At 39.2% G+C, this 25,658-nt stretch overlaps 1 protein-coding gene across 1 annotated transcript; it reads right to left on the bottom strand.

The window, feature by feature from the left end:
- Positions 1-20,111: 20,111 nt before the first annotated feature.
- On the bottom strand, positions 20,112-20,774 carry LOC145127469 (uncharacterized). Its single transcript, XM_079062660.1, has one exon. It carries the CDS (start codon positions 20,772-20,774, stop codon positions 20,112-20,114), a length of 663 nt encoding a protein of 220 aa, XP_078918786.1.
- Positions 20,775-25,658: the final 4,884 nt, after the last annotated feature.

Genomic DNA, 25,658 nt, shown 5'->3' with positions numbered 1-25,658 from the left:
CGAGTGGAGCGTAGATCAAGGCACCATTTGCATCATCTCAATGCATTATGAGTATTCACCACTCCCCTATTTTCGGTTTTTATGTTTTGGGGTGGAAAAGCATGTCCCGAAAAACTATTATTTGAATGTTGTATTTAAATTGATTTGTATCAAACATGATTGCTATTTTATTGCTATGTCTCTGTATGTATGTCTATGCAACACGGAACATGAGAACTTATCGTACTAAGGCCCTTCCCTTATCACTAACCATTAACTCTTTGAGCCAATGGTCATTATGGATAGCGCTATTAGGAATTGACAACTCCTCACTCGCCCTATTGCTGGAGTGCATGATACCATATTCATCTATGAAACGATAAGCATAGATCTTGATAGGGCTTCAGTCATAGGTTTGGTTGAGACTCATTGTTTGCTCATACACATACAAACTCGTTTCTCGTTATAGCAATAAACTTGTTTATTAATTATAGCAATGAACTTTGTTTCTCATTACAACAACGAACTGTTATTACTGAAAACTTATATACATGTTTTAGCAATGAAATTGTTTGCTCCTTGTAGCAACGAAATTGATTGCTCATTTTAGCAATGAAACTTGTTTACTCGTTTGAGTAACGAACTTTATCTTCCATGAGAATATGAATGTTGCATCTTATTTGGGCAACATACCTTATCTCTCATGATGACAAAGAACTTTGTTTTTACAAACTTATTTACTCATTTTAACAATATACTTTTATTATTGGAAACTTTTATCAAAACTTTGATTTCAATTCATGGAACCAGTATTATTTTGTTTATCTGTGAGTACTCACCAACTATTTTTATAGTTGACGCTCGTTTTACATGCTTTTTCAGGAATCATCGAGTAAGTGGCACTTAGGGACACTTCACTTTTAGGAGCATTCGCATGTGTTGTATTTCAATTTACATTGTAATTTCTTTTAAAAGTTGTTCAAACCCATCGTAAATTTGTAATGATTTTTAATACTATGGTTGGTGTTGTCTTTTAACTTTTGCTATGAAACCCTTTATACTGCCACGCCTCGTGTTTCCGCTTTAGCGGGGTGTGACATTCCCTATCTAGGATTTCTACTGGTTTTTCCACGAAGTTGAGGCTCTCGTTTATCTCGATTTCATCGAGTGGGATAACAAGGGTCTCGTCGGATAAGCACTTCTTTAGGTTAGACACGTGGAAGGTAGGGTGTATGTTACTGAGTTCTTGAGGTAGTTTGAGTTTGTAAGCTACTGGACCGATTCTAGCAAAATTCTCGAACGGTCCGATGTACCTTGGATTTAGTTTTCCACGCTTTTCGAAGCGTATCATGCCCTTCCAGGGTGAGACCTTCAACATGACGCGGTCACCAACCTGAAATTCCAAGGGTTTTCTCCTCTTGTCTGCGTAGCTTTTCTGTCTGTCTCTGGAAGCTTTAAGTCTTTCTCGGATTTGTACTATCTTCTCAGTAGTTTCTCGAATAATCTCAGGACCAGTGAGAGTGCTGTCAGGAACTTAACCTCTAGCCAGTTGCGTGTCACCCACTTCAGCCGAGCACAGAGGGGATCTGCACTTGCGACCATAGAGAGCTTCAAATGGAGCAACTTTAATGCTAGTATGATAACTGTTATTGTAGGAGAACTCGACTAGTGGTAAATGGGTATCCCATGCTTTACCAAAGTCGATCGCACATGCTCTTAACATGTCTTCTAACGTTTGAATTGTTCTCTCACTCTGTCCGTCTGTTTGAGGATGGTAGGTTGTACTCATGTCCAGCCTAGTTCCCAGAGATTTCTAAAGTGACTGCCAGAATCATGAGGTGAATCTACTATCTCGGTCAGAGATAATAGATATTGGTACACCGTACGGTTTAACTATCTCTCTAATGTATGTTCTAGTTAGCTTCTCCATCTTGTCTGTTTCCTTTATTGGTAAGAAGTGCGCGGATTTGGTTAATCTATCGACGATTACCCAAATGGTATCATGACCACCCGTCGTCTTAGGTAACTTAGTTATGAAATCCATTGTAATCTGCTCCCACTTCCATTCGGGAATTTCCAGTTGTTGCAATAGACCCGAAGGCTTTTGGTATTCTACCTTGACAATTGTAACATCCTGATTCGGATGGTCCATGATTAGGGTTCGTGGGCCACGAGCCGGGCATGAGGAAGTCTCGGGTTGTGGCGAGTTTCTGGAATCGTAAAGCATCTCATCACCTTTCCGTAGGTATGAGGATCTTTGGAATCGGAGTTATATCAAAGAAGCTATGGAAGTTTAAAGAGTTGGCAAGATGAGTCCCTAAAGTGGAGAAGTGTGGCAGCGAAGTACGCTGGGCGTACGTATGCGTACGCTTAGCGTACAGATGCGCGTGTTTCTTAAGCAAGAGCCACCTAGTACGCTGGGCGTACTAGGCACAGAAGGAAACCCTAAATAAGTGAAGTGTCCCTATAAAAAGAAAGAGATGATCTCATTTCTGGCCACCTTCCTCAGTTATTAAACCCTCTCAAACCCTAATATCCGTTCTTGAAGCTTGTGGTGGCCATGAAGAGCTTGTTTGTGTTCTTGTGGACTCTTAAGAGTTAAGATGGAGCATGGAAGGGAGTGAAGTTGAAGAGCAGGCTGTGGATCTGAGCTTTCTTGAAGCTAGAGCACCATTTGAAGGTATAAAGCTCCAAGCTTTCCCTCTCTTTTTGTTTTGTGCATATTAGGGTCCATTTTAGGGTTTTTGGTCCCAAGCTTGAGGCTTTATGAGTTGATGCACTCCAGAGCTTAATAACCTATCCTTTTAAGTGTTTCTAGTGGTGGAGAACCATAAAAATAAGGTCTTGATCGTGTGAATCTACCCATGCATGAGTTATGAGCATTTTGGGTTAAGAAAGTAAGAGTCTTTATGTGTTGTGACCTTATCAGCCATGCAAAGTCTTAAAGTCGATAACTTTATGGAGTAGGGGATGTTAGGAAGTCCAGATCCAAGAGATGAGTTAAGGTCTTAACGGGTTAAGACCCAGAAATTGATTTAAGCAAAACTGAGAGTACGCCCAGCGTAATCCTAGTACGCCCCGCGTACTGGGCTGAGGTCCTCGATCAGAATTGTGCATGCTTGAGTACGCTGAGCGTACCAAAGGAGGTACGCCCCGCGTAACCCCTCTGTGGGCTTTTGGGCTAAGTGATGTTTTGGGCCTTGAGTGTTGGGCCTGGAGTTTGGGCTTCATGCATAGAGTCTTGGACCAGCGGAATATATATATATATATATATATATATATATATATATATATATATATATATATATATATATATATATATATATATATGTGTGTGTGTGTGTGCTTTGGGGCCCTTGGTTTGGGCTTACCTTTTTGGTTGGGAATTGGGCCGTGTGAGGGCCCATTTATTATTGGGGTTTGGTGGGCCCAAAGAGCTTAGAGTATTAATGGGCTGTTAGGTGGTCTATCTTTAGACCCAATGAGTGAGAGGTTGGACTTAGCTCCTAATTGAGATTTATTGTGGGTTTGGCACAGAGTTAGAGTCTGGTACGTAGCAGCAGTGATTATAGGAGCTGTTCTTCATCCGAGGTGAGTCTTCTCACTATACTTTACCTAGAGTGGTAATTAGAGTTATGTGACAGAGTATTTTGTATGCTTTTGCATGATGTGATTTCTATGTGATGTATACTATGCATGTTACAGAGTTTACAGAGTTAGGACCGGAAGGTCCACAGAGTTAGGGCCAGAGGGCCCACAGAGTTATGGGACTGGAGGGTCCCACTGAGACACATTGACCAGAGGGTCAAACAGAGTTATAGCCTAGAGTGGCTAATATGTGTTGTGTGTGGTATTTTGGGGAACTCACTAAGCTTCGTGCTTACTGTGTTATGTGTTATGTGTTTCAGGTTTTCTTATTTGATCGCGGGACGGCACCGGCTTGATTGTACACACCAGAGAAAGAGTTAAGAGGATCCTGGATTATCATTTTATTAAACATGGAGCTATGTTTTTGTGATTTAATAATGATGTTTTGTGAAATATGTACGGAGAATAATAATTTTTCAAAAGAAAAATTGTTTTGAAATTTACGGTGTTACAAGTTGGTATCAGAGCCTTGGTTTGAGGGATTCGGATGTACCTTCGGGTATATCTGGACTCAAACTGAGGAAATGAGGAAAGTTTTCAAAATAAATGATTTTTCTAAAACGAGTAAGAGTTCCTAAGAGAAAGCGGAAGGAGCAGTGTGTACAATTAGCCAGAGCCCGAACGGTGATTTCCCAAGATACCATTACCTTTGTGTTATGAAATATGTTATAAGATATTATGCATGCTAGAGATAGGCTAGGTATTTAATATATTAGGACTAGAGTGGCCTGATTTGTGATGCCTTAGCCTAGGAGTTGTTGTTATCTGTGATGCACTTTCGAGTATGTGTTGAGTAAGAGTATCCAACGGGAATCCTTGTAGAGAGGGATTTGAGTAAAGGAGTAATCTAGGAGAGATACCTAGATGAGCATTGGTGGGACCTACCGAGAGAGTAGCTAGAGACCGGGAGAGGTAGAGTTGCAGAGTTCGGTGATATCTTGTGAGTATGAGTAGAGCTAGTGGAGTTATCACCTAGAGCGGGTTATATGTGGTTATTCGACGCCCGAATGCTGCTTGCTTCGTGCTTTGTGGAACTCCCGATAATGGGAGTCAGCTACCAAGTGAATGTGACGATATTCAGGAGGTAGATGACTGGCATCATAAGGAGTTTCTCAGCAGCTGATGGCGGAAAATGTGAGAGCCTAGGAAGTGGCCTTAGTCAAGTGAGTACGCTGACTGAGTAGATCATTTTGCTGGGGAGCGAGCACGCGTGTTGAAATTGGTGAAGAGGAGGTCGAGCAGCTACTTAGGGAATCTGGGATGGTCCGTGCAGAGAGTATGGGTAGATGTGGCAGATAGTATGGGCCCATACTACTGAAAGCAGAGGACCCACACTCGATGCGGGGAGTATTCCAGGGGTTTAAGTAGCAGATCGAGAGGTGATGTCATGGTTCGAGTACCATGATTAGTAGCAGATCGAGGGGTGATGTCATGGTTCGAGTACCATGATTGGTGGCAGATCGAGAGGTGATGTCATGGTTCGAGTACCATGATTTGAGGCGGGTTGAGAAGAGAGGACATGGTTCGAGTACCATGAAACGTACGGTTAGTGCTTCTGGTTTTGCCGGTTATTCCGCAGTGATTATCTAGACCAAGGTCAGATGTGAAGGAGTATGGGCCCAGAAGGCCAGGGTGAACGAGTTTTAGTGGAGCATCCCTTGATAGGGAAACCGAGTTAGCTCCGAGGGATTGTTGATGATATGCATGTGGAGTCGCAAGACTTAGAGATGAGTAGGGTCGGTGCGTTATGGAGGGGTACGGTCTGAGCTGGGGGGGGGACCGGCCGATAGTAGATATGTCACTGTCCATGACCCGAGCGGTGCTATTTCCGTTTCTTGTGGGAGACGTAAGGGGTGTTGAGATTTCGGTTGCTGAGTTGGGGTGAGCCCTGTGGGATCGCACTGATGGTGATTTTTTCCAATCAGAGTATCTAGCAGTAAGTCTGTCGCGAGGGAATGATATAGCTTGAGCAGGTTGTCGGTGGGAACTGAAATGGTCAAGGACCAGGATATACCCTAATTGAGTATAATAGGGCATGTGTTAGCTGCAGTGTTGGGCGATCAAGAGGAGTATATCAGGGCAGTGACTCTTATTGTTCTTGAGAGGTATAGGGAGTGGAAATGTGGTTTCTGCTCTTATGATAAGGGACATGTTGGAGCGTTGGGCAAGGAGTCAAGGATGAGGAGTACGATGGTTCATTATTTCCAGATCAAGAGTTAGTGTTAACATTGGACAGTTGGGAGGTCCGGTGAGGGTATAGTGTGAGATCCTGAATAACTAGAGGCGGTCATGATGGTAAGTTCTGAGGATTTCCTATGAGATTTGGGTATTTGGAGTTGTTCGGTCTCTGCCGAGGAGATCATCGAGCGTTGCGTAGCACCTTGCGAGATTGGGTGCGATGTTGCTGGTGGAGTCAGTCCGAGGGATATAGTGTTAGTGCACCAATCGGTGATGGTTCGAACCCTAAGTGGGGGAGGAACGGGTCTTTTGGTTGAGAGGATCAGAAAGCTGTCCGAGAACGGTTAGAGATCTGGATAGAGAGGCCTGCGGTGCGGATTTCTGAGACCAGGGTTATTGTTGATCAAGGAGAGGTGTAGAGTGAGATAGTGCATGTGGTACGTGTTTGAGAAAGGATAAGTGTCTCCACGGAAAGTGGCCGTTGGTCGGAGACCTTGTGGTAGTCAGGAACCCTTTAAGGTTAAATGGTGAATTCGAGGTGGTTGGCTCATAGGGTTGGTTCGGCGATGGAAGAATCCGGGTTCAAATATTTGGGCTGTTATGCAGTTCGGGAAGGAGTTTCGGATTGCCATCAACATGTTCTGGGTCGTTGACGATCCCTCCATATTTCAAGGTGAGAATTTGAAATATTCTGAATGTCGGTTTGTATATCAGGAAGATCAGTGGTTGAGGCGAGACATCGTGAGGTTCTAGGGTGGTGTATCGAGGTATCCGAATTTAATGTCTTGAATTTCTGATAATTTTGGGGTCGCGAGTTGAGACGGCAAGTGGATTATTTAAGACAATGGATTGCAGCAAGGGAAGGTGTTTTGTTATGACGATTTTCGTCAGTTATCGTGGTGCATAATTCAGGTAGGTGCGTGCACCTATCTATGGATGGTCCGCAGAGCATAAGTAATGATCGCAGTGTGGCGTCGATCTGAGAGTGAGATTGTGAAGTGGTAAGAGTTAGCGGAGTGAGACCGCGAAGAGCTGCAGTTCAATGAGTTAGTCAGAGAGAGGGTGTTGTGATGCTACGGGGAGCCGTAGTACTCACTGGTCAGAGAGAGGGTGTTGTGATGCTACGGGGAGCCGTAGTACTCAGTGGTCGGAGAGAGGGTGTTGTGATGCTACGGGGAGCCGTAGTACTCACTGGTCGGAGAGAGGGTGTTTTGATGCTACCGGGAGCCGTAGTACTCACTAGTCCGAGAGAGGGTGTTGTGATGCTACGGGGAGCCGTAGTATTCACTAGTCAGAGAGAAGGGGGTGTCGTGATGCTATGGGGAGCCATAGTACGCACTAGTTAGTGAGAGGTTGTTATGTTGAAGCACTCTTGTTTAGAGCATGACGCAGAAGAGTCTTAGGCTTGAGTAGCCCTAATTTATGAGTTTTTGGGAGCCTGGTGGTCAGACCAGGGGCGAGACCGGGGTCTCCTCAATGATCGGGAATCATTGTATTCTGAGTAAGGGTGGGCATCGCAATCCGAAGGAATTGGATAAGTGAAGAACGCATGAGTTGCAGGTCGCGAGTCATGAGTTGAGTGGGTCTTTGGGACGAATGGTTCCTACTTCAGGTCGGACCAAACTCTCGAGTTGAGTTGAGTCCGAGTGGCGTGTTGGATAGACGAGATGAGATCCTGGAATCAGAGATGGATTCCATATTGAGGGGTATTGTTTATCATCTGATGTTTTAAACCTGTGTAGGTCAGTACTCGGGTACGGGAAGTACCGCGAGATGCATGGAACTTTGAGCAGTGAACGACATAGGTTGGGGCTGAGTCGACCTTCAGTGGGTGTATAGCATTCGCTTGGGGTAAAGAGAATTTCATGAATTGTGTGTCACTATGGACCGAGGTAGTTATTGTGAGAAGGGAGCCATTGAGACGGTTGAGATAATGCAATGGACCTTGGAGGTTCAACGGATGAGTCGAGTTCAAACCTGGTGCTCAGTGTTAAAAGGGGTATGTGAAATGGAGTTGAGGTTTATGGTTATTTTTTTTTGTGTGTCTGAGGACACTTCTGAGCGAGCGCGATTATTCTCTTGTGTCTGAGGGCAGAATGTTGAGAATTCACTGATTCGTATGGGTTAGTATAGCAGTTCAGTGAATGAGCCCTGGTGGGATGTGAACCCTTCCGTTCTTTGGGGCGTGATCCAGATTGTTTGGGTGCATTGGTATGAGTGACCGATAGCCGATTGTTGAATTCTGTCTTGTGAAGACAGAGGAGCAGTGAGTTATCAGAGTTTGAGGTTCAAGGGGCGACTATCATGGTGATAACATGAGTGGACGGTTTGGCGGCGGGCCAAGCAACTGGAGTTCCTGATTTTGGGAAGGTCAACAAGGGGGTATCTTAGCGGCAGAGGGTTCGATTTGGTTCTGGATTTGGGAGTTCCTGTTTGGACTCAGGCATCCATGGAAAGATAGTGGTGGGATATGAGGTCCTTTTAATTGGTGCCTCTTGGGTTTGGTTTCAATCTAAGTGTTGATAAGAAGCGATTTCGAGGGCGAAATTTGATTGAGTGGGGGAGAATTGTAACATCCTGATTCGGATGGTCCATGATTAGGGTTCGTAGGCCACGAGCTGGGCATGAGGAAGTCTCGGGTTGTGGTGAGTTTCTGGAATCGTAAAGCATCTCATCACCTTTCCGTAGGTATGAGGATCTTTGGAATCGGAGTTATATCAAAGAAGCTATGGAAGTTTAAAGAGTTGGCAAGATGAGTCCCTAAAGTGGAGAAGTGTGGCAGCGAAGTACGTTGGGCGTACGTATGCGTACGCTTAGCGTATAGATGCGCGTGTTTCTTAAGCAAGAGCCACCTAGTACGCTGGGCGTACCAGGGGGGTACGCTGGGCGTACTAGGCACAGAAGGAAACCCTAAATAAGTGAAGTGTCCCTATAAAAAGAAAGAGATGGTCTCATTTCTGGCCACCTTCCTCAGTTATTAAACCCTCTCAAACCCTAATATCCGTTCTTGAAGCTTGTGGTGGCCATGAAGAGCTTGTTTGTGTTCTTGTGGACTCTTAAGAGTTAAGATGGAGCATGGAAGGGAGTAAAGTTGAAGAGCATGCTGTGGATCTGAGCTTTCTTGAAGCTAGAGCACCATTTGAAGGTATAAAGCTCCAAGCTTTCCCTCTCTTTTTGTTTTGTGCATATTAGGGTCCATTTTAGGGTTTTTGGTCCCAAGCTTGAGGCTTTATGAGTTGATGCACTCCAGAGCTTAATAACCTGTCATTTTAAGTGTTTCTAGTGGTGGAGAACCATAAAAATAAGGTCTTGATCGTGTGAATCTACCCATGAATGAGTTATGAGCATTTTGGGTTAAGAAAGTAAGAGTCTTTATGTGTTGTGACCTTATCAGCCATGCAAAGGCTTAAAGTCGATAACTTTATGGAGTAGGGGATGTTAGGAAGTCCAGATCCAAGAGATGAGTTAAGGTCTTAACGGGTTAAGACCCAGAAATTGATTTAAGCAAAACTGAGAGTACGCCCAGCGTAATCCTAGTACGCCCTGCGTGCTGGGCTGAGGTCCCCGATCAGAATTGTGCATGCTTGAGTACGCTGAGAATACCAAAGGAGGTACGCCCCGCGTAACCCCTCTGTGGGCTTTTGGGCTAAGTGATGTTTTGGGCCTTGAGTGTTGGGCCTGGAGTTTGGGCTTCATGCATAAAGTCTTGGACGAGCGGAATATATATATATATATATATATATATATATATATATATATATATATATATATATATATATATATATATATATATATATATATATATATGTGTGTGTGTGTGTGTGTGTGCTTTGGGGCCCTTGGTTTGGGCTTACCTTTTTGGTTGGGAATTAGGCCGTGTGAGGGCCCATTTATTATTGGGCTTTGGTGGGCCCAAAGGGCTTAGAGTATTAATGGGCTGTTAGGTGGTCTATCTTTAGACCCAATGAGTGAGAGGTTGGACTTAGCTCCTAATTGAGATTTATTGTGGGTTTGGCACAGAGTTAGAGTCTGGTACGTAGCAGCAGTGATTATAGGAGCTGTTCTTCATCCGAGGCGAGTCTTCTCACTATACTTTACCTAGAGTGGTAATTAGAGTTATGTGACAGAGTATTTTGTATGCTTTTGCATGATGTGATTTCTATGTGATGTATGCTATGCATGTTACAGAGTTTACAGAGTTAGGACCGAAAGGTCCACAGAGTTAGGGCCAGAGGGCCCACAGAGTTATGGGACTGGAGGGTCCCACTGAGACACATTGACCAGAGGGTCAAACAGAGTTATAGCCTCGAGTGGCTAATATGTGTTGTGTGTGGTATTTTGGGGAACTCACTAAGCTTCGTGCTTACCGTGTTATGTGTTATGTGTTTCAGGTTTTCTTATTTGATCGCGGGACGGCACCGACTTGATTGTACACACCAGAGAAAGAGTTAAGAGGATCCTGGATTATCATTTTATTAAACATGGATCTATGTTTTTGTGATTTAATAATGATGTTTTGTGAAATATGTACGGAGAATAATAATTTTTCAAAAGAAAAATTGTTTTGAAATTTACGGTGTCACAACTTTGGCACAAGTAAGACACTTGCCCACATAGGTAGCAATTTCGGCTTTCATGTTAGGCCACCAATAAATTTTCTTAAGGTCCAAATACATCTTATCTGAACCCGGGTGAATGGAGTATCGTGTCTTACGCGCTTCATTCATGACAACTTCTCTGTAACCACCGAACTTTGGTGTCCAAATCCGGTTCAGGAGATATCGGGCTCCATCACTTTTGATTTCCAAGTTCTTTTCCACTCCTCTTAAAGATTCACCTACCACATTTTCGGGTTTCAAGGCCTCAAGTTGAGCCTCTTTGATCTGTGTGGACATGTGTGAGTGGATTGTCATGGTCAACGACTTTAGTCGACGTCCTGAGTATTCTTTTCTACTGAGGGCATCAGCTACTACATTGGCTTTACCAGGATGAAAACGAATTTTGCATTCGTAATCGTTTAGTAGCTCTACACAACGTCGTTGTCTCATGTTCAGTTCTTTCTGGTCGAAGATATGCTGAAGACTTTTATGGTCCATGAATATTGTGTATTTTGTGCCATAAAGATAATGTCTCCATATCTTCAGAGCAAATACGACTGCTCCCAGTTCAAGTTCGTGTGTTGTATAGCTAACCTCATGTGTCTTAAGCTGTCTTGAGGCATAGGATATGACCTTTCCTCGTTGCATAAGAACACAACCTAGCCCTTGGTTAGACGCATCGCAGTATACTACGAAGTCTTCTGTCCCTTCTGGTAGAAACAAGATAGGTGCACTGCATAGGGCTCGCTTCAGTGTTTGGAACGTTGTTTCTTGTTTCTCTTACCAGCTAAAGTTACATCCTTTTGTGTCAGGGTGGTGACTGGTTTAGCAACTCGGGAGAAATTCTGAATGAATCTGCGATAGTAGCCAGCAAGGCCTAAGAATTGGCGGATTTTTGTAGGCTTTTTGGGTGCTGACCAGTTATCGATTGCCTTTATTTTGGAAGGGTCCACATGTATTCCCTCTTCACTGACCACGTGACCTAGGAAACCTACTTTCCTAATCCAAAATTCGCACTTTGAGAACTTCACATATAGCTTCTCTGCTCTTAATGTCTGCAAGACTTGTCGGAGATGTTGGCTATGCTCCTCCTTACTTCGTGAGTAGATAAGGATATCATCTATGAAGACTATTACGAATTTGTCCAAGTAAGGACGTCACACTATGTTCATCAAGTCCACGAACACAGCAGGTGCATTCGTTAATTCGAAAGGCATCACTACAAACTCATAGTGACCATAACGAGTTCGGAATGCTGTTTTGGGAACATCCTCTTCCAGAACTCGTAACTGGTGATACCCGGATCTTAAGTCTATATTAGAAAAGTAGTTGGCACCTTGTAGTTGGTTGAACAGATCATCAATGCGAGGTAGAGGGTATCGGTTCTTGATGGTAAGTTTATTTAGCTCGCGGTAGTCTATGCACATACGGAAAGATCCACCCTTCTTTTTCACGAACAAGACTGGTGCTCCCCAGGGTGAGAAGCTTGGCCTAATGAAACCTTTTCTAATAAGTTCGTTTAGTTGGCTGGATAGTTCCTACATTTTTGATGGTGCAAGACAATATGGGGATTTGGCTACGGGGGTATCTCCAGGTATTAATTCGATTCTGAATTTGACATGTCTCTCTGGCGGTACTCCTGGAAAATCGTCGGGGAAAATGTCAGGGAAGTTACAGACCTCGGGAATGTTCTCGATGTCTTTCACTTCTTGTTTCTCGTTTACCACGTGAGCTAGAAAAGCATAGTACTCCTTGCAAAGATACTTTTGCGCTTTGACACAGGAAATGATATGTAGGTTTGTACCGAGTTTGTCGCCATAAATGATAAGGGTTTCGTTACTTGGCAGGTTAAGGCGGATGGCTTTCTCGTAACATAGGATGTCGGCATGATTGAGACTTAACCAATCCATCCCAATAATGACGTCGAAACTTTTTATGGAGACCGGCATAAGGTCGATTGGGAAGGAAAAGTTATTTAGGGTAAGGGTACATCCTATGTATATATCTTTTGTGTATTCGGTTTTCCCGTTGGCCATTTCCACAGTGAAGGTTTCTGTTCGTGGTTGGCAATTTTTTTTAGTAGGTGTTCGAATTTATGGCTCACGAAGCTTTTCTCAGCACCACAATCAAATAGAATGCATGCATAAGTATTGTTGAGAAAAAATGTACCCGTGACCACCGTAGGATCTACCACTGCTTCTTCGTTGCCAATAGCTAGTATTCTTCCTACTCCATCGACATTTCTCTCTTTTGGACAATCCCTTTTGTATTGTCCAGTTTCACCGCATCCATAACATGCCTGACCTACTCCAGCGCCAGGTACTTGAGTAATCGGTTGCGGCGGTGACCTACAGAATTGGGCAGTATGCCCTTTTCTGTTGCAGTTCCTACACTGTATTTCACGGAAATTTCCATTGTGGTGGAAATTACACTTGTTGCACTTCGGCAATTTACCAACATACTTCTTTGCTGGTGTAGGAGTAGCAGGAACAGTAGCGGCATGAACTGCCACTATCTGTTGTTTCTTAGAAGGTTCTTGCGAAGGTTGACCCTTCCTTTTGTTCCAAGGATTTTCTTGTTGTTGTTGTTGTTGTTGTTGTTGTTTCCTTTGGGTTGTTCTGGAACGATAGTCATGAAGCCTTAACGAACTCCATGATCAACGAGTGACTGTGCCAGTTGTTTGGCACTATCGAATGTAACAGGTTCGGAAACTAACACACTTCCTTGAATCTGAGGTGATAGTCCCCAGATATATCTTTCGATTTTCTTGCTCTCCAAAGCAACCATTCCAGGACATAGGATTGCCAAATCACTGAATCTGTTGGTATAAGTCACTATGTCTGTACCTTTCATGGTAAGGCCCCAAAGCTCTTGCTCGAGCTTTTGTACTTCACCCCTCGGGCAGTACTCTTGCATCATCATCAATTTCAGATTCTCCCAGCCCATTGAGTTAGCCACTATAAGAGTCAGTGACTTAACATGACCGTTCCACCATGTGAGAGCTCGGTCATAAAAAGTGCAGGCATCAAATTTCACCTTGCTACTTTCAGGGCACGAGCAGATCTCAAAGACTGCTTCGGTTTTCTCTATCCATTGACATAGAGCCATGACTCCCCCAGTCCCATTAAAGGTTCTAGGTTTGCCATTTGTGATGTCCTTATAAGAACACTCCCATGGTTGTCCATGACTTTCACCATGATTGGATGGATGAGCACCAACCCCAGATCCACTGGAACCGGTTGTATTTATTTGTGGCATGGCGGCTGCCACAGCTGCAGTGACCGCTGCCTGAAACATATCAGTATCAAATTGTGGAGGTGGCGGCAGAGGTGGAGGTGGTGTCGGAGTTGCATTGACATTGACATGCCTTGGATTTCTTCTTGGAGGCATCTTTATCTATAATGTTTTAAGAAAAATGGTGATAAGTACTCTATATTGATCTTGAGTCAGGAAATATTTGAACAATAAATTTCTCAGTTCTTAACGTATCATTTCCTGACTTGTTATTGTGTTCAATTTAGCAATTAACAATAAAAGTCTACTAGTATAAGTAGATAATTGCCAATTTTGTTTATAGCTATACTTCGTAATGACTTTGTATAGTTGAACATAATGAGTCTGCTTTAAGTCTGCAACCAAAATTTATGAAGCAAAATGTTTATGAAAATTGTAGTAACTCCCAATGAAGTAAAATGCTTATCATTTTCATTGATATATTGTTTTGTACATGAAGTTGGGAAAATTTGACCTAGATATAGGTCTATATTACATCAACAAAAAGGGAAATTAGACAGCATTATGACCTACGAGTAGTGTATTCACTTAATCGTAGGGTGGAGTTTTACATATAGTTAAAAGTAGTATATATATTCGAAATCCTAGTCTATATCAAAATAGAAGTAGTGTAAACACTACTTGCGGCGAGTACGGTTCTTGGCAATGGAATCTGTATCCTGGTGCTCTTTTCCCCTCAAACGCCTCTCAAGTGCAGCTTGATGCTCCCTGAGTGATCTAATTTCGATTTGAGCAACAATCATTTCTTCATGAAGCATGTCTGTGTGGTGTCTGGTTTCATCGTGATCTCCGTCCAGACGATGAAGATTTACGGCGTTTACTTGGGAGGCAGCAGTGACTTCTAGAATTCGGTTTATTGAAATCCGTGCCTGATCAGTTTGGCGAGCAATGCGGTGTACTATGACAGGGATAGACTTGTCGGCTGAACCTCCTCTAGAGAGGTCATAAAAGCCCCTTGCCATCCCGTAAGGAGGGTGTTGGCCTTGTTGTCGACTCTAGTGGTGCAAGTGTGCGGCCCATGCTGGTGTTGGTCCTTGAAAATCTTGTCTTATTACGGGGTGTTGGACGGCTGGTGGGGGGTTGTATACTTCTGGTTCTGTGTCAATGCCATCAGAATCTTCTTCCTCCATTGGTTCCTCTTCCTCTTCTACTATTTCTTCTGGATCCTCCTCCGGATCTTCTTCAATCCAGCCATTATTCCCTTGATCAGGAAAATAGGGATCTCTGTGCGGGGGATATCCTGCCATAGTATTTGTACGAGAATTTAAAGATAAGATGCATAGAAGGAATATAGTTTTATTGTATTATAAAATACTCCTATAGTATTTTAAATGATAAAGGTTCTCTGTATGGTTTATTGGTAAGTTTTAGACTTGTTGCAACACCGCGATCACTCCCAAACACATGTTTGTCATATCTCAAATAAATATAGTTGATCAGGCTATATTTATCCCAAATATGATTACATAACTGTCCAGGTCTAACTGTAGTGTCCAACATCCAAATACATTTATGTTGTTATGACTGTGATGTTGTTAATGTATATATATGAGTGTTAGTATACTTTTTATAAAATATTTATATTTTAAAAGTATACTTGTAGTCAGAGCTCTTTAGCCCCAATGTATTTATAGTTGTATATCTTTTATGAATTGATATACTGAGTTCACTATAAACAATGCTCTGATACCAATCTGTCACACCCCTAAACCTGAACGGCGGAAACGTCCGGGGGTGGGTGACTTCATGTTTAAGTATCACAACACATGCATTATAGTAATCAAAGTACAACAACCATTGTATTAATAATGTATAAGTTTTACATAAGTGTTCAAACATTGTATATTGACACCAAAAAGTAGATATAGCAAAAGACAAAAGACGCAACACGACACTGCTCCGTCTCCTCAAAAGCTTGGGGATGTACATGTCTATTGGTTCCCTGAGAATACAAGTATTTTTAAAAAGAGAGTATCAACATTTAAGTTGGTGAGTGCATAAGTATTTATGTTTAAAAGTTTGTTTTCTGTTCCTTGAAATAACGAATATGTTTACTATTTCCAGAAAATCCAATATTTTCTATTACAACTGAAAAGTAGTTTTAATACCATAAAACCATTCTGTATAAGTGTTATTGTACTTATAAAATAGTATAACATAGTTTTAGTTCACGGTAAAACTATAAGAAGAATGTTTTCTGTTTTGTTTATGTTTTCCAAGTTTTGTAATTGTACTTTTTAATGTAATACTGTAAATCGTATTATTACAAAACCAGTAATTTGTATTCGTACTCTTTGGTTTAATTATTTATACACCAATCGTATTTGTTCATATCTTTTTGTGAGTTTATTATAACCATACTAAGAATAATAAGCCTGATACGATGCTTTGTAGGCGCCGGAACTGTAACAACATTTGTCACCCATATGGCATTTCTGCCTAACTGTGGCTAACAGTTTGAGTGCGAGATAGTCAATCCCGTATAGATCTATATACATTTGTCTCGCTCTCTGTTAGGAGATTCTGGTTATAATTATCAGTACTTTAATAGTGTCGCTTAAATAATTAAGCTAATGAACTTAGAATCACAAAAATCATATTGACGATTACGAGTATAATATTAATGCACAGTCATTCTGCAATAAATGACTGATAATATATTCCTTTTCTAGTATAATATAAAGTGAATTGTACATACTTGTATAACTTTAAATTGTATCATTGTATTAGCAAAGTAGTTTAACCTTGTATACTTGACTAGTAAAAATAGAGTTTTTGTATCATAAATTATACCTATTATAATTTATATGTATATTATGTTTAGTATGACTGTTCATGAATGTACCCCTTTGCTCGGCGTTGAACAAGCATGATCATTGTCTTGTGTCTAAGGACAGGGTGTTGAGAGTCCATTGTTCAGATGGGCTTTGATTGCAGTACAGTGGATGAGTCCTTGGAGTGATGTGATCCTTTCATTCTTTGGAGTATGATCTGAATTGTTTAACATGTCTGGTGTGAGTGATCGGTAGTCAATTTTTGGGCATTGTCTTGTTTTATCAGTTGCAACGAGAGAATCAGAGGGGCAGTGAGTTGTCAGGGTCTGTTATTCGACGAGCGAATAGCATGACGTTATGTTGGGAAGGTGGTCTGGCAGTGAGACAGGCCACTAGAGTTTCCAGATTCTGGAGAGTCATGAGAGTTATCGTAGCGGCAGAAGGGTCTATCCTTTTTCTGGGTGAGAGAACCTGTTTGGATATAGGTGTTCATGGAGGGAGATAGTTGTATGGTATGAGATCCTTTCGGTGGTGCTTTTCGGTTTTGGGTTCTATCTATCTGTTGTTGAAGAGCGATTTCGAGGGCGAAATCTAATTCAAGTGAGGGAGAATTGTAACACCCGGACTTTCAGGTATATTATTGTGTGTTTAATCTTGAGATTTATGGAGTGACTCGTCGAGTAGAGTCGAGTTGTCCACGTGGGATTAATGAATGGACTCGACGAGTCAGAGAGCCGACTCGCCGAGTAGGTGCTGGGCAGAGAAACCCTAATTTTCCGGGCTTATGTCCTATTTAAAGGGCCTTAAGCCCTCATTTCCGCCTCCCTTATCTCCAGAGAGCCCTGTGGGAAACCCTAGATCAGTTCCATCCATTGAGAGAGAGAAAGTGGCTAATTTGGGTGTTCTTGTGCAACTTTAAGAGGGGGATTTTGAGAGCATCTTGGCTTGGATGAAGGGAAGGCTTTTGGATCCAGAGACTCCTCAGATTTTTGCTTCAGTTGGAGGTAAAAAGATGCTAGCTTGATCATTTCCTTATGAGATCTTGTTTTAGAGAACTTTTAGGGCTTTCTTCCATTTATCTTGTGTGATGGAGTGATTTGTGTATGGTTTGAGGTTGGAACCTCAGATCTGGACTATGAGTGGCCTTGTGAGTCCAGAGACTCGAGCTTTATTGAGCTGGAAGCAAGCTCTTGAGCATCTAGCCCTTGTTGGAGCATGTTTTGGCATTATGAGCCCTTTATGCCATGCATGAACGTAAAGCTTGCAGCTTTACGTGCTATTCGAGCCTTAAGAGGATAGATCTGGAGTGTGGGGTTGTAGATCTGCTTAGAATCGTCTGAATGGGGATTTAGTTTGCATGAACTTGCCGAGTCAATGAGACGACTCGACGAGTCGGTTAGGGTTTGTCCCGACGAACTTGAACATGCGATAACTCGGCGAGTTGGGGGTCAACTCGACGAGCTGAGCCGGGCTTTCATGAGACTCTGAGGAAGCAAGGGGGACTCGACGAGTTGCATGAGTGCACTCGACGAGTCGGGTCAAACATGGATTGTTGACTCGAGTTTGACTTTTGTTGACTTTAGGGTTTGGACATACCTGAGTAATAGAGACCATGGAAGGGTAAAATGGTCTTTTACCCACTTCCCGAGTAGAGAGAGAAAGATTAACCTTTGGTTTATTTAGAGTTGAGAATTTGAGTGTTGATTAGAGATATTTACCCTGTGTGTTAGGCGGTGACTAGTTCGAGATTCAAGTATGGGGATAACTGCTTGCTTGCTTCGAGGTGAGTCTTCTCACTATACATGCCTAGAGTGGTAATATGAGTTGTGTGTGACCGGAGGGTCTTATGTATTTATTTGAGTACTGTGATATCCTGCATTATGTCTTTGTGATTTGTGCTGTGTATTATTTTGAGCTACGGAGTTAGGACCAAAGGGTTCATCCGAGCTGTGGAACCAGAGGGTCTCCACTGAGACACATTGACCGGAGTGTCTTATTGAGTTATAGCCTCGAGTGGCTAACGAGCTGTGTGTGGTATTTTGAGGAACTCACTAAGCTTTGTGCTTATCGTGTTATGTGTTATGTGTTTCAGGTTTCTCAGGATCGCGGGACGGCACCGGCTTGATTGTACACACCAGAGAAAGAGTTATGTTTTGAGGATCCTGGATTATTAATGGAGTTGTGTTTTGTAATTTGAATAAACGAGATTTTTATACAATGTGTTATGAAAAGTATGCGATTTTAAAATGAAAAATTTGTTTGAAAATTTACGTCGTTACACATAACTTCTTCATACGAAGTCGGACCTTAATGTTCTTTATATGTACATAATTCTTGTGACATATACTATAAAATATGTTAAGATTATTTATCATAAATAATATTTTATCAAAAAGTTATTTTTAACGTTTATTATCTCTAAATTGACTATAGGCCGAATCTTCAGACGTTACAGTTAGGAAGAATAGTTGTTTGATTGGGATCCGATGTGTTGTTTGATTTCATTAGAGATGGAAGGGGGGTAAATCAGAATTTGTTATTGTTTGATTTCTGTTTGTCTTTGCTCTGTGTCTCTTGATACGACTCATCAGCAAGGGCCCAAAAGAATCCACAAACGACCCACTCGTTATGAAGAATAAAAGCTTAACCAAGGAGAAGTCAAAGTGTACAAGAGAAAGAATTGGTCACCGAATTTCAAGCAATTAAGATTGTTCAACTTGAGAAATAAGTTAGGAGTTAGGTTGTGGAATATCTCCACTTTTCCATGTTTCCTTTTATTTTGGCAATTTAAGCTCTCAACATTAGGGGTAGATGTTATTTTAATTTGATCTATTTGCTTTTATTAGAAAGAATATTCAGATAATTATCCCAAATTACCTATTTTCCTTTCACTAGTCTCGGGAGACTAAGCCTCTCAAACATGGTCTATCATCTCTCAACCTCCTTGATTCTAGATTGCAGGTCCGAAAATGGTGTCTTCGTGAAGTGAAGATGATGATGAACATGGGAATCACAGGTGGTCAAAACTCAAATATAAAACCATTGGTTCGAAGGTTGCTTTTGAAGCGTTGGTTCAAAGGTTGCTTATGACTCGTTTGCTTCGAAATTTGGTTCAAAGATGAAGTAGAAAACGATGTAAAAATATGAAGAGGTTGATAAAGAAGAAGAAGAGGTGACATAAAGAAGAAGAAACTGCATAGAAGAGAAGGAAGCCTGGATATATAATCTGGGGTTAATTATACTTTTTGGATTTTTTTTTCTTTGTATTTCAAAAAATAAAATAATTAATTGTCTAAGTGGACAAAGAGATAACGTGGCTAGGATATGAGATTTATGTCTTCGTGTCAACATGCCAACTAAGCATTAGTTTACCTAAGAACCGGTAGTTATTAGGTCAAACACTTATTTAATAGGTAAAATTTAAGTTTAATGGTCTACGGTCTAAACTAAAAAAAAACAAAAACAAAACATGAATATGGGTCGGGTACAAACACAAAACTTAGAAGGTGTTTAAGTGTCAATTTCCTATAATATACAATAGTTAACCATTAAAAGGATACACAAGGAAGATATTCTCTATTTTCTTCTAAACTAAAATTTGATTTTTTCTCTTTATAGAAGAAAAAGAAGTGTCACTTTATTATGCACCTATACAAGCTACCTGAGTCAACTCTTCATTTCGAAGGGCTTGTTGCTGCCTCGCAATAAATGCCTCCACCGTTCGCCGGAACTCTTCGCCACTCAATTCATCCGCTGCGCAACTCTTCTCCTGTACCGCAGTCACACAGCCACCACGATCAATCTTCTTCGATATGTTTCTCTCCGTCACCGAGCGTCTTAATTCCCGGTGATTTTGATTTCCCTTTCTATTCACGATCATAAGATTCTCCGATTGACTCCTGCAAATCTTCTTCTCCTCACTCGGAACAATTTCAGTAGTAGCTACAGTTAAAATGTTAATGGGGTTCGCTACGTTCTTCTCGCATCTCTTAACATACTCATCGTAAACATCGATATTTCCGTTGAGATCACCATTTTCAGTAACTCGAGATTTGAATAATAGAATTAAGATAATCACGTTTCCAATCACAAAAACATACCTCGGGCTAAAAATCAAGAAGGAAACTCCCCTGAAATGCTCAGCAGAGACTCTAATGGCGAACGGAAGTTGATAAGATAACTTAGAAATCAAAACAAAGAAAACAAACATCTCCATGAATCGAAATAGATTCGTGAGATTTTGAAGCTTTCGGAACCGGAAGATCGCGTTGGCTTTTTCCAATTTCAAATCGACAGAATTCATTTTCCAACTGAAATTCGAGATATAGAGTTCTTTGTTTGTGAGCCTACTACCTTTTTTGACTTGTGATTAGATCGCTGAAGGATTAAGAACTTCGATCATTTGAGAGTGTTTTTGTTTTTGGTATTTGAGTGAAGAAGATTAGGTGGTGGGGGCGTGGTATTTATAGCAAAGAAAGTTGCATTATCCAAAATTCCATCTTTATGTACAAAAGCTATTAAAATTTAAACCACAAAGTTTTTATATTCTTTTGAAGTCACTATAGAAAAAGATTTCCAATAAAAACCATTTTAGAAAAATTAATGTTGGTATTTGTGATAACTCAAATTAAAATAAATATATGGTATAAATATATTATTATAATTATGATTAATAAATTAATTAGGAGTAAATAGAGAAATTATGAAATTTTAATTCCAAAACTCATGACTTGATTAGAGTCATAAATTTAGACTTTTGGGTTAACTAGAAAGGTTACAAACTTGGGCAATATAAAAGGCACGAGAAATAGAGTGAAATGCCCACAAAAATTGCAAGAAAGGTTGGAGAAACAAAATAGAAATCGGGGTTTGAAGTTCGTGAAGGTTTTCGGAGCTATTTTAGAAATTAAGGTATGTCTCTTCGATTTAAGCTTGATCAAGTTGTTTGAGTAGGTTTATAGGATTTGAGTATGTATTTTGGTTCAATCCTATGTCTCTTTTCGGCCAAGGATTGATCGAATTTGGTGAAAAACAAATGTTATGTTTTGGTAAAAGAAATGGTGAATTTAAACTTGCTTTATAATAAATTATTCAAGATTTAGTATATGAATATGTTAGTATGAAATGGAGATTATTAATGGTGGTTTTATAAATTTTATTTGACAACAGTTTTTAAGTTTTACTGTGATAAAATGGTCGAAAACGTTTTTATTGTTCTGATAAAGAAGAAAAGAATTTGGATCTTTATGTTGAAACGGTTTTCTTGATGTTTCAAATGATTAAAATGATATTTACATAAATGGTCCCACTATTGTTGATAAGTTGCAATTTTAGTTTTCACAAATAGGTAACAAATGTGTTACTTGTGTATCATAACAAAATATATAAAAATAGCCCCTTCAGTTTTTATAATTTGACAATTTTTAGTTTTCTACACCATTACATAAATGGTTGTTATTTTAAATTTGCTACTTTATATTGATGTTAATATTACTTATTGTTATTATTCAAACAAAGTCTTTGTTTTAAGGTTTAGTTATTTTGACATTTGAGTATTAAATCTTTTACGGGTAAAACCTCATTAAATGGGAATGACGACATGAAAAGAAAATGAAGAAAAAGATAATAATATTTTTATTAAAGTTGTTACGCACATTCTAATTAATATGATGAAATAATTATTGGTTGGCCGAAGGAGACATATGTATGATGGAACCAAAACAAACACATACGATGTTTATAGGATTAAGCCTTAGAAAATAAATGTTGGTTGTAGGGTGCATGTTTGTGGGTAGCGTGACGACATCCGGTTAAGACTAACACCAACAAGGTGAGTTTTTTTCGTGTTCTATGGTTGCTCGCACATAAATGTTTATCATGTGGTTTATTATGCATTATTTATTTATTTATTGACAATATGTTTTATGATAAGTATGGTTGCATGTAAATGTTAATTTTGGATTTGTTATCTACTGGGTGTGTTTTTGGATGACATGTTTAGCGGGAATGGGTGGGTGTTTAATCGCCGTGAGCATGACGGATGTGTGTGATCGGCGGGGATGGGAATTGAGAATCATACTCATTTCCTTGGATATTTAAAAACTTGAGTACAATGGATGATGAGTTGTCTCAAGGAGAAGGGAAATGAACATTTGGTTCTTTCTCTGGATAATTAATCTTTCCCCTAAATTAGGTCATCCGGTGATATATTGTTGTATGATTTATTGAAGATATATGATAAAATTATTTGTGTTTTTTTAAGTGATGGACATGTATGTGCAACACGAACTCACTAGACCCTAGGCTTACCCTTTTAGAAACTTTAAATGTGCGCAACCCAGGAAACTATTTAAAAAGTGGCAGTAAGAAGGCTAAGGAGAATGATTGATCAACAAGACGACAAAAGAGTTCCGCAAAGACGTAACACCTGAAGTTCTTTGGTTGAAGACTATATTTTATTTTATTTTATTTTGCTTCCGTTGTAGTTTAGTCTATAAGTAAGTTCTTAATTGATATTGGGAGATGTTGAAACGATTATTTGTTATATAATCTATACATGAAAATTGGGGTGTTACAGTATTACTATTATTATTAATATTATCTTCTCACGTGTTAAATAGCAAGGTAAAATACAATGTGGAAGATATGGTGGATAACCTATTGACCCATGTTCAAATCCTGACACCACTCAGCTCTTGTGGCCATGAAGGTTCACCTGCAGTAACTCCAGGGCATGAGGCAAAGCCTCATGTTGTAGCGGGGGATTAGTCGGTGCGCGAAAGCTGACCCGGAAACCCTCGTTAGGGAAGTTCCCTTTCCCAAAAAATAGCAAGGTAAAATACAATGTAGTTTTTTTTAGGGTCATCATTTTTCAACAGTGTGCTATTATGTAAGAGTTCAAATATCAGTAATGCAACTTTAGGCCTTAAGAGCGTTTGAAAGGGTTTTAGCGGCTAAAATACAAATTTGAGGATAAGAAGCTTAAAATATATAAGCTAGAGAGTGATTATCTATTGTTCGAAAATCAATATCAAATTGCTATTAAGCACAAAAAGACTTACTAAAGGATAATATGATGAGATTAAATGGTTTATTGGCATTAATGAGGTGAAAATATGTTACAAATAAGACAACCAACAACTCTACTTCTCAGCTTTGTCCCTCCGTCATAAACGATCCCAAGTACTTCATGATTAATACAATCTAAATAAAGACCAATCTAGTCCCAAGCTTTACCACATAGGAGTGTCTCCACAGGAGCACTAACTTTGATTTCGGACCATGTAACAAATTTTAATGTGTCTCTTGAAATCAACAAGCATGTTATTGAAGAAATTATCCCTAATAGCATTTTTTTTTTCTCAAGATCACAAATATTATCATATTAGATTAAACATAAAAGTTTTACGTAGGAAATGCGTTTGAAAAATCCATTGAGATCATCGGAACACTTTGTATGTTTTAAAGTTGCCAATTAACATATTGTATGTTTTAAGAAGGGTAACCAACTTATGTTTTATATTTGGTTACCTGCTAACAAATAGGTCTATCAGTTTTTTAAAGTTTATATTTTTTGCCTAGATTTTAAATTTATTACAAAATTGTTTCGATTTGAAATTTTTGTTACAAATTTGTTCCCTGTTTAGTTTTTTTATTTTTTATTATTTTTTTTTTTTACAAATTTTTTTTCCACAACTTTTTATAACGGTTTATAAGATTTTTTTTGTTACTGTTTTTTTAAATTATAATATTCACTTAATTGTTTTTCCATCTTTTGCATTGCTTCTATACATTAGTAAACCAATTTTTCTAGCCGATTATACGTCACTTGGATTTGATGAAATAACAAATACGATTTGATGAAATAACCAATTTTTTACAACTTTTGCATTGCTTCATATACATTATCAAACCAAATTTTCTCATTGATTGTGCAGCACTTGGATTTGATAATTTAAAAAATAGAAGAAATACTAAAACAACGATTCAATCATATTTGTTATTTTCATCAAATTCAAGTGCGGCATAATCAATGAGAAATATTGGTTTGTTAATGTAGATGAGACAATGTAAAAATTGGAAAAATATTAAGAAAATATTGTAATTTTTTTTAAGTTAAAGAAAAAATTCTTTTAAAACGTTATAAAAAAAGTCTTAAAATGCCGTAGGAAACTGAATTGTAATAAAATAAAATAAAAAAACTAATTTTGGGGCCAATACATAACAAAATTTTAAATCCAGACAAAATTTGTAATAAAATATAAAATGTGTGCCAAAAGTGTAGAATTAGAAAGAGGGGTAAATCATTCAATTTCATATAATAACAAGTAACCATACAAAAATAAAAATTGGTTGTCCTTTGAAAACATAAAATTGATTATTTGATAATTTTAATACATCCTGAAAAATCAATTTCCAAAAAACAGTGATAAGCTTTTATAGATTCTATCATCTTTGTATAAACATATGGAAATAAGTAAATTAAGATCATCCTATACATACAGAATCCATTGTATGCTAAAGATATGAACAACATGAAAAAGTCAAACCTAAACTTTTGAACTAAACAACCGTTTGTAATTGATTTTTTAATTTTTAGACTCAGTACATTCATTATTTTAAATTTTCAAACAAAATTTTAACATCTTCTCTTTCATTTCCAATTAAATTTTACTTAACTTCTTTTGCCAAAAGATGTCCTTAACTTAAACCCAAATAAAATTATTGAACAACAATTACAATAATATTTCAAAGTCAACCATCAACAACCAAATTAGTAGAAGTTTAAAAAAAAATTGTATAGTAACGAGGGTTTTAAAACTCATGTGTTGCAGTAGGAGTTTAAACAATATTTTTTGTTTTTTGTGTATATAATATCTTCTTTTGAAGTTTAAGTTCACATTATTTGTTATAGGTACTTTTTATAATATTGGTAGAAACTACATAATGGATGCATTTTGATTATGTTATTTTTGTTGAAGGATCATCAAAAAGATACACCACTTATAACATGAAAATATTGAATCTTTAATTTCCCATTAAGAGACCATTTTGTAATTTTACTATTATGTAACTTAGTTTTAAATTATTACATAGGGGTTATTTCTATAATTTTATTATTACATACGAAATATTTCTGTAATTTTTATATTTCCTGCAATTATACATAACCATTTTTATAATGTTG

Source organism: Lactuca virosa, chromosome 7 (assembly GCF_052849685.1).
Source record: "Lactuca virosa cultivar CGN04683 chromosome 7, Lactuca_virosa_CGN04683_v6, whole genome shotgun sequence".
Lineage (NCBI taxonomy): Eukaryota > Viridiplantae > Streptophyta > Magnoliopsida > Asterales > Asteraceae > Lactuca > Lactuca virosa.
This window is presented reverse-complemented; position numbering and strand designations above follow the sequence as displayed.

What these genes read in the sequence shown, in the direction of transcription:
- LOC145127469 (XM_079062660.1), bottom strand. Translation starts at nt 20,774, where the DNA reads ATGAATTCTGTCGATTTGAAATTGGAAAAAGCCAACGCGATCTTCCGG.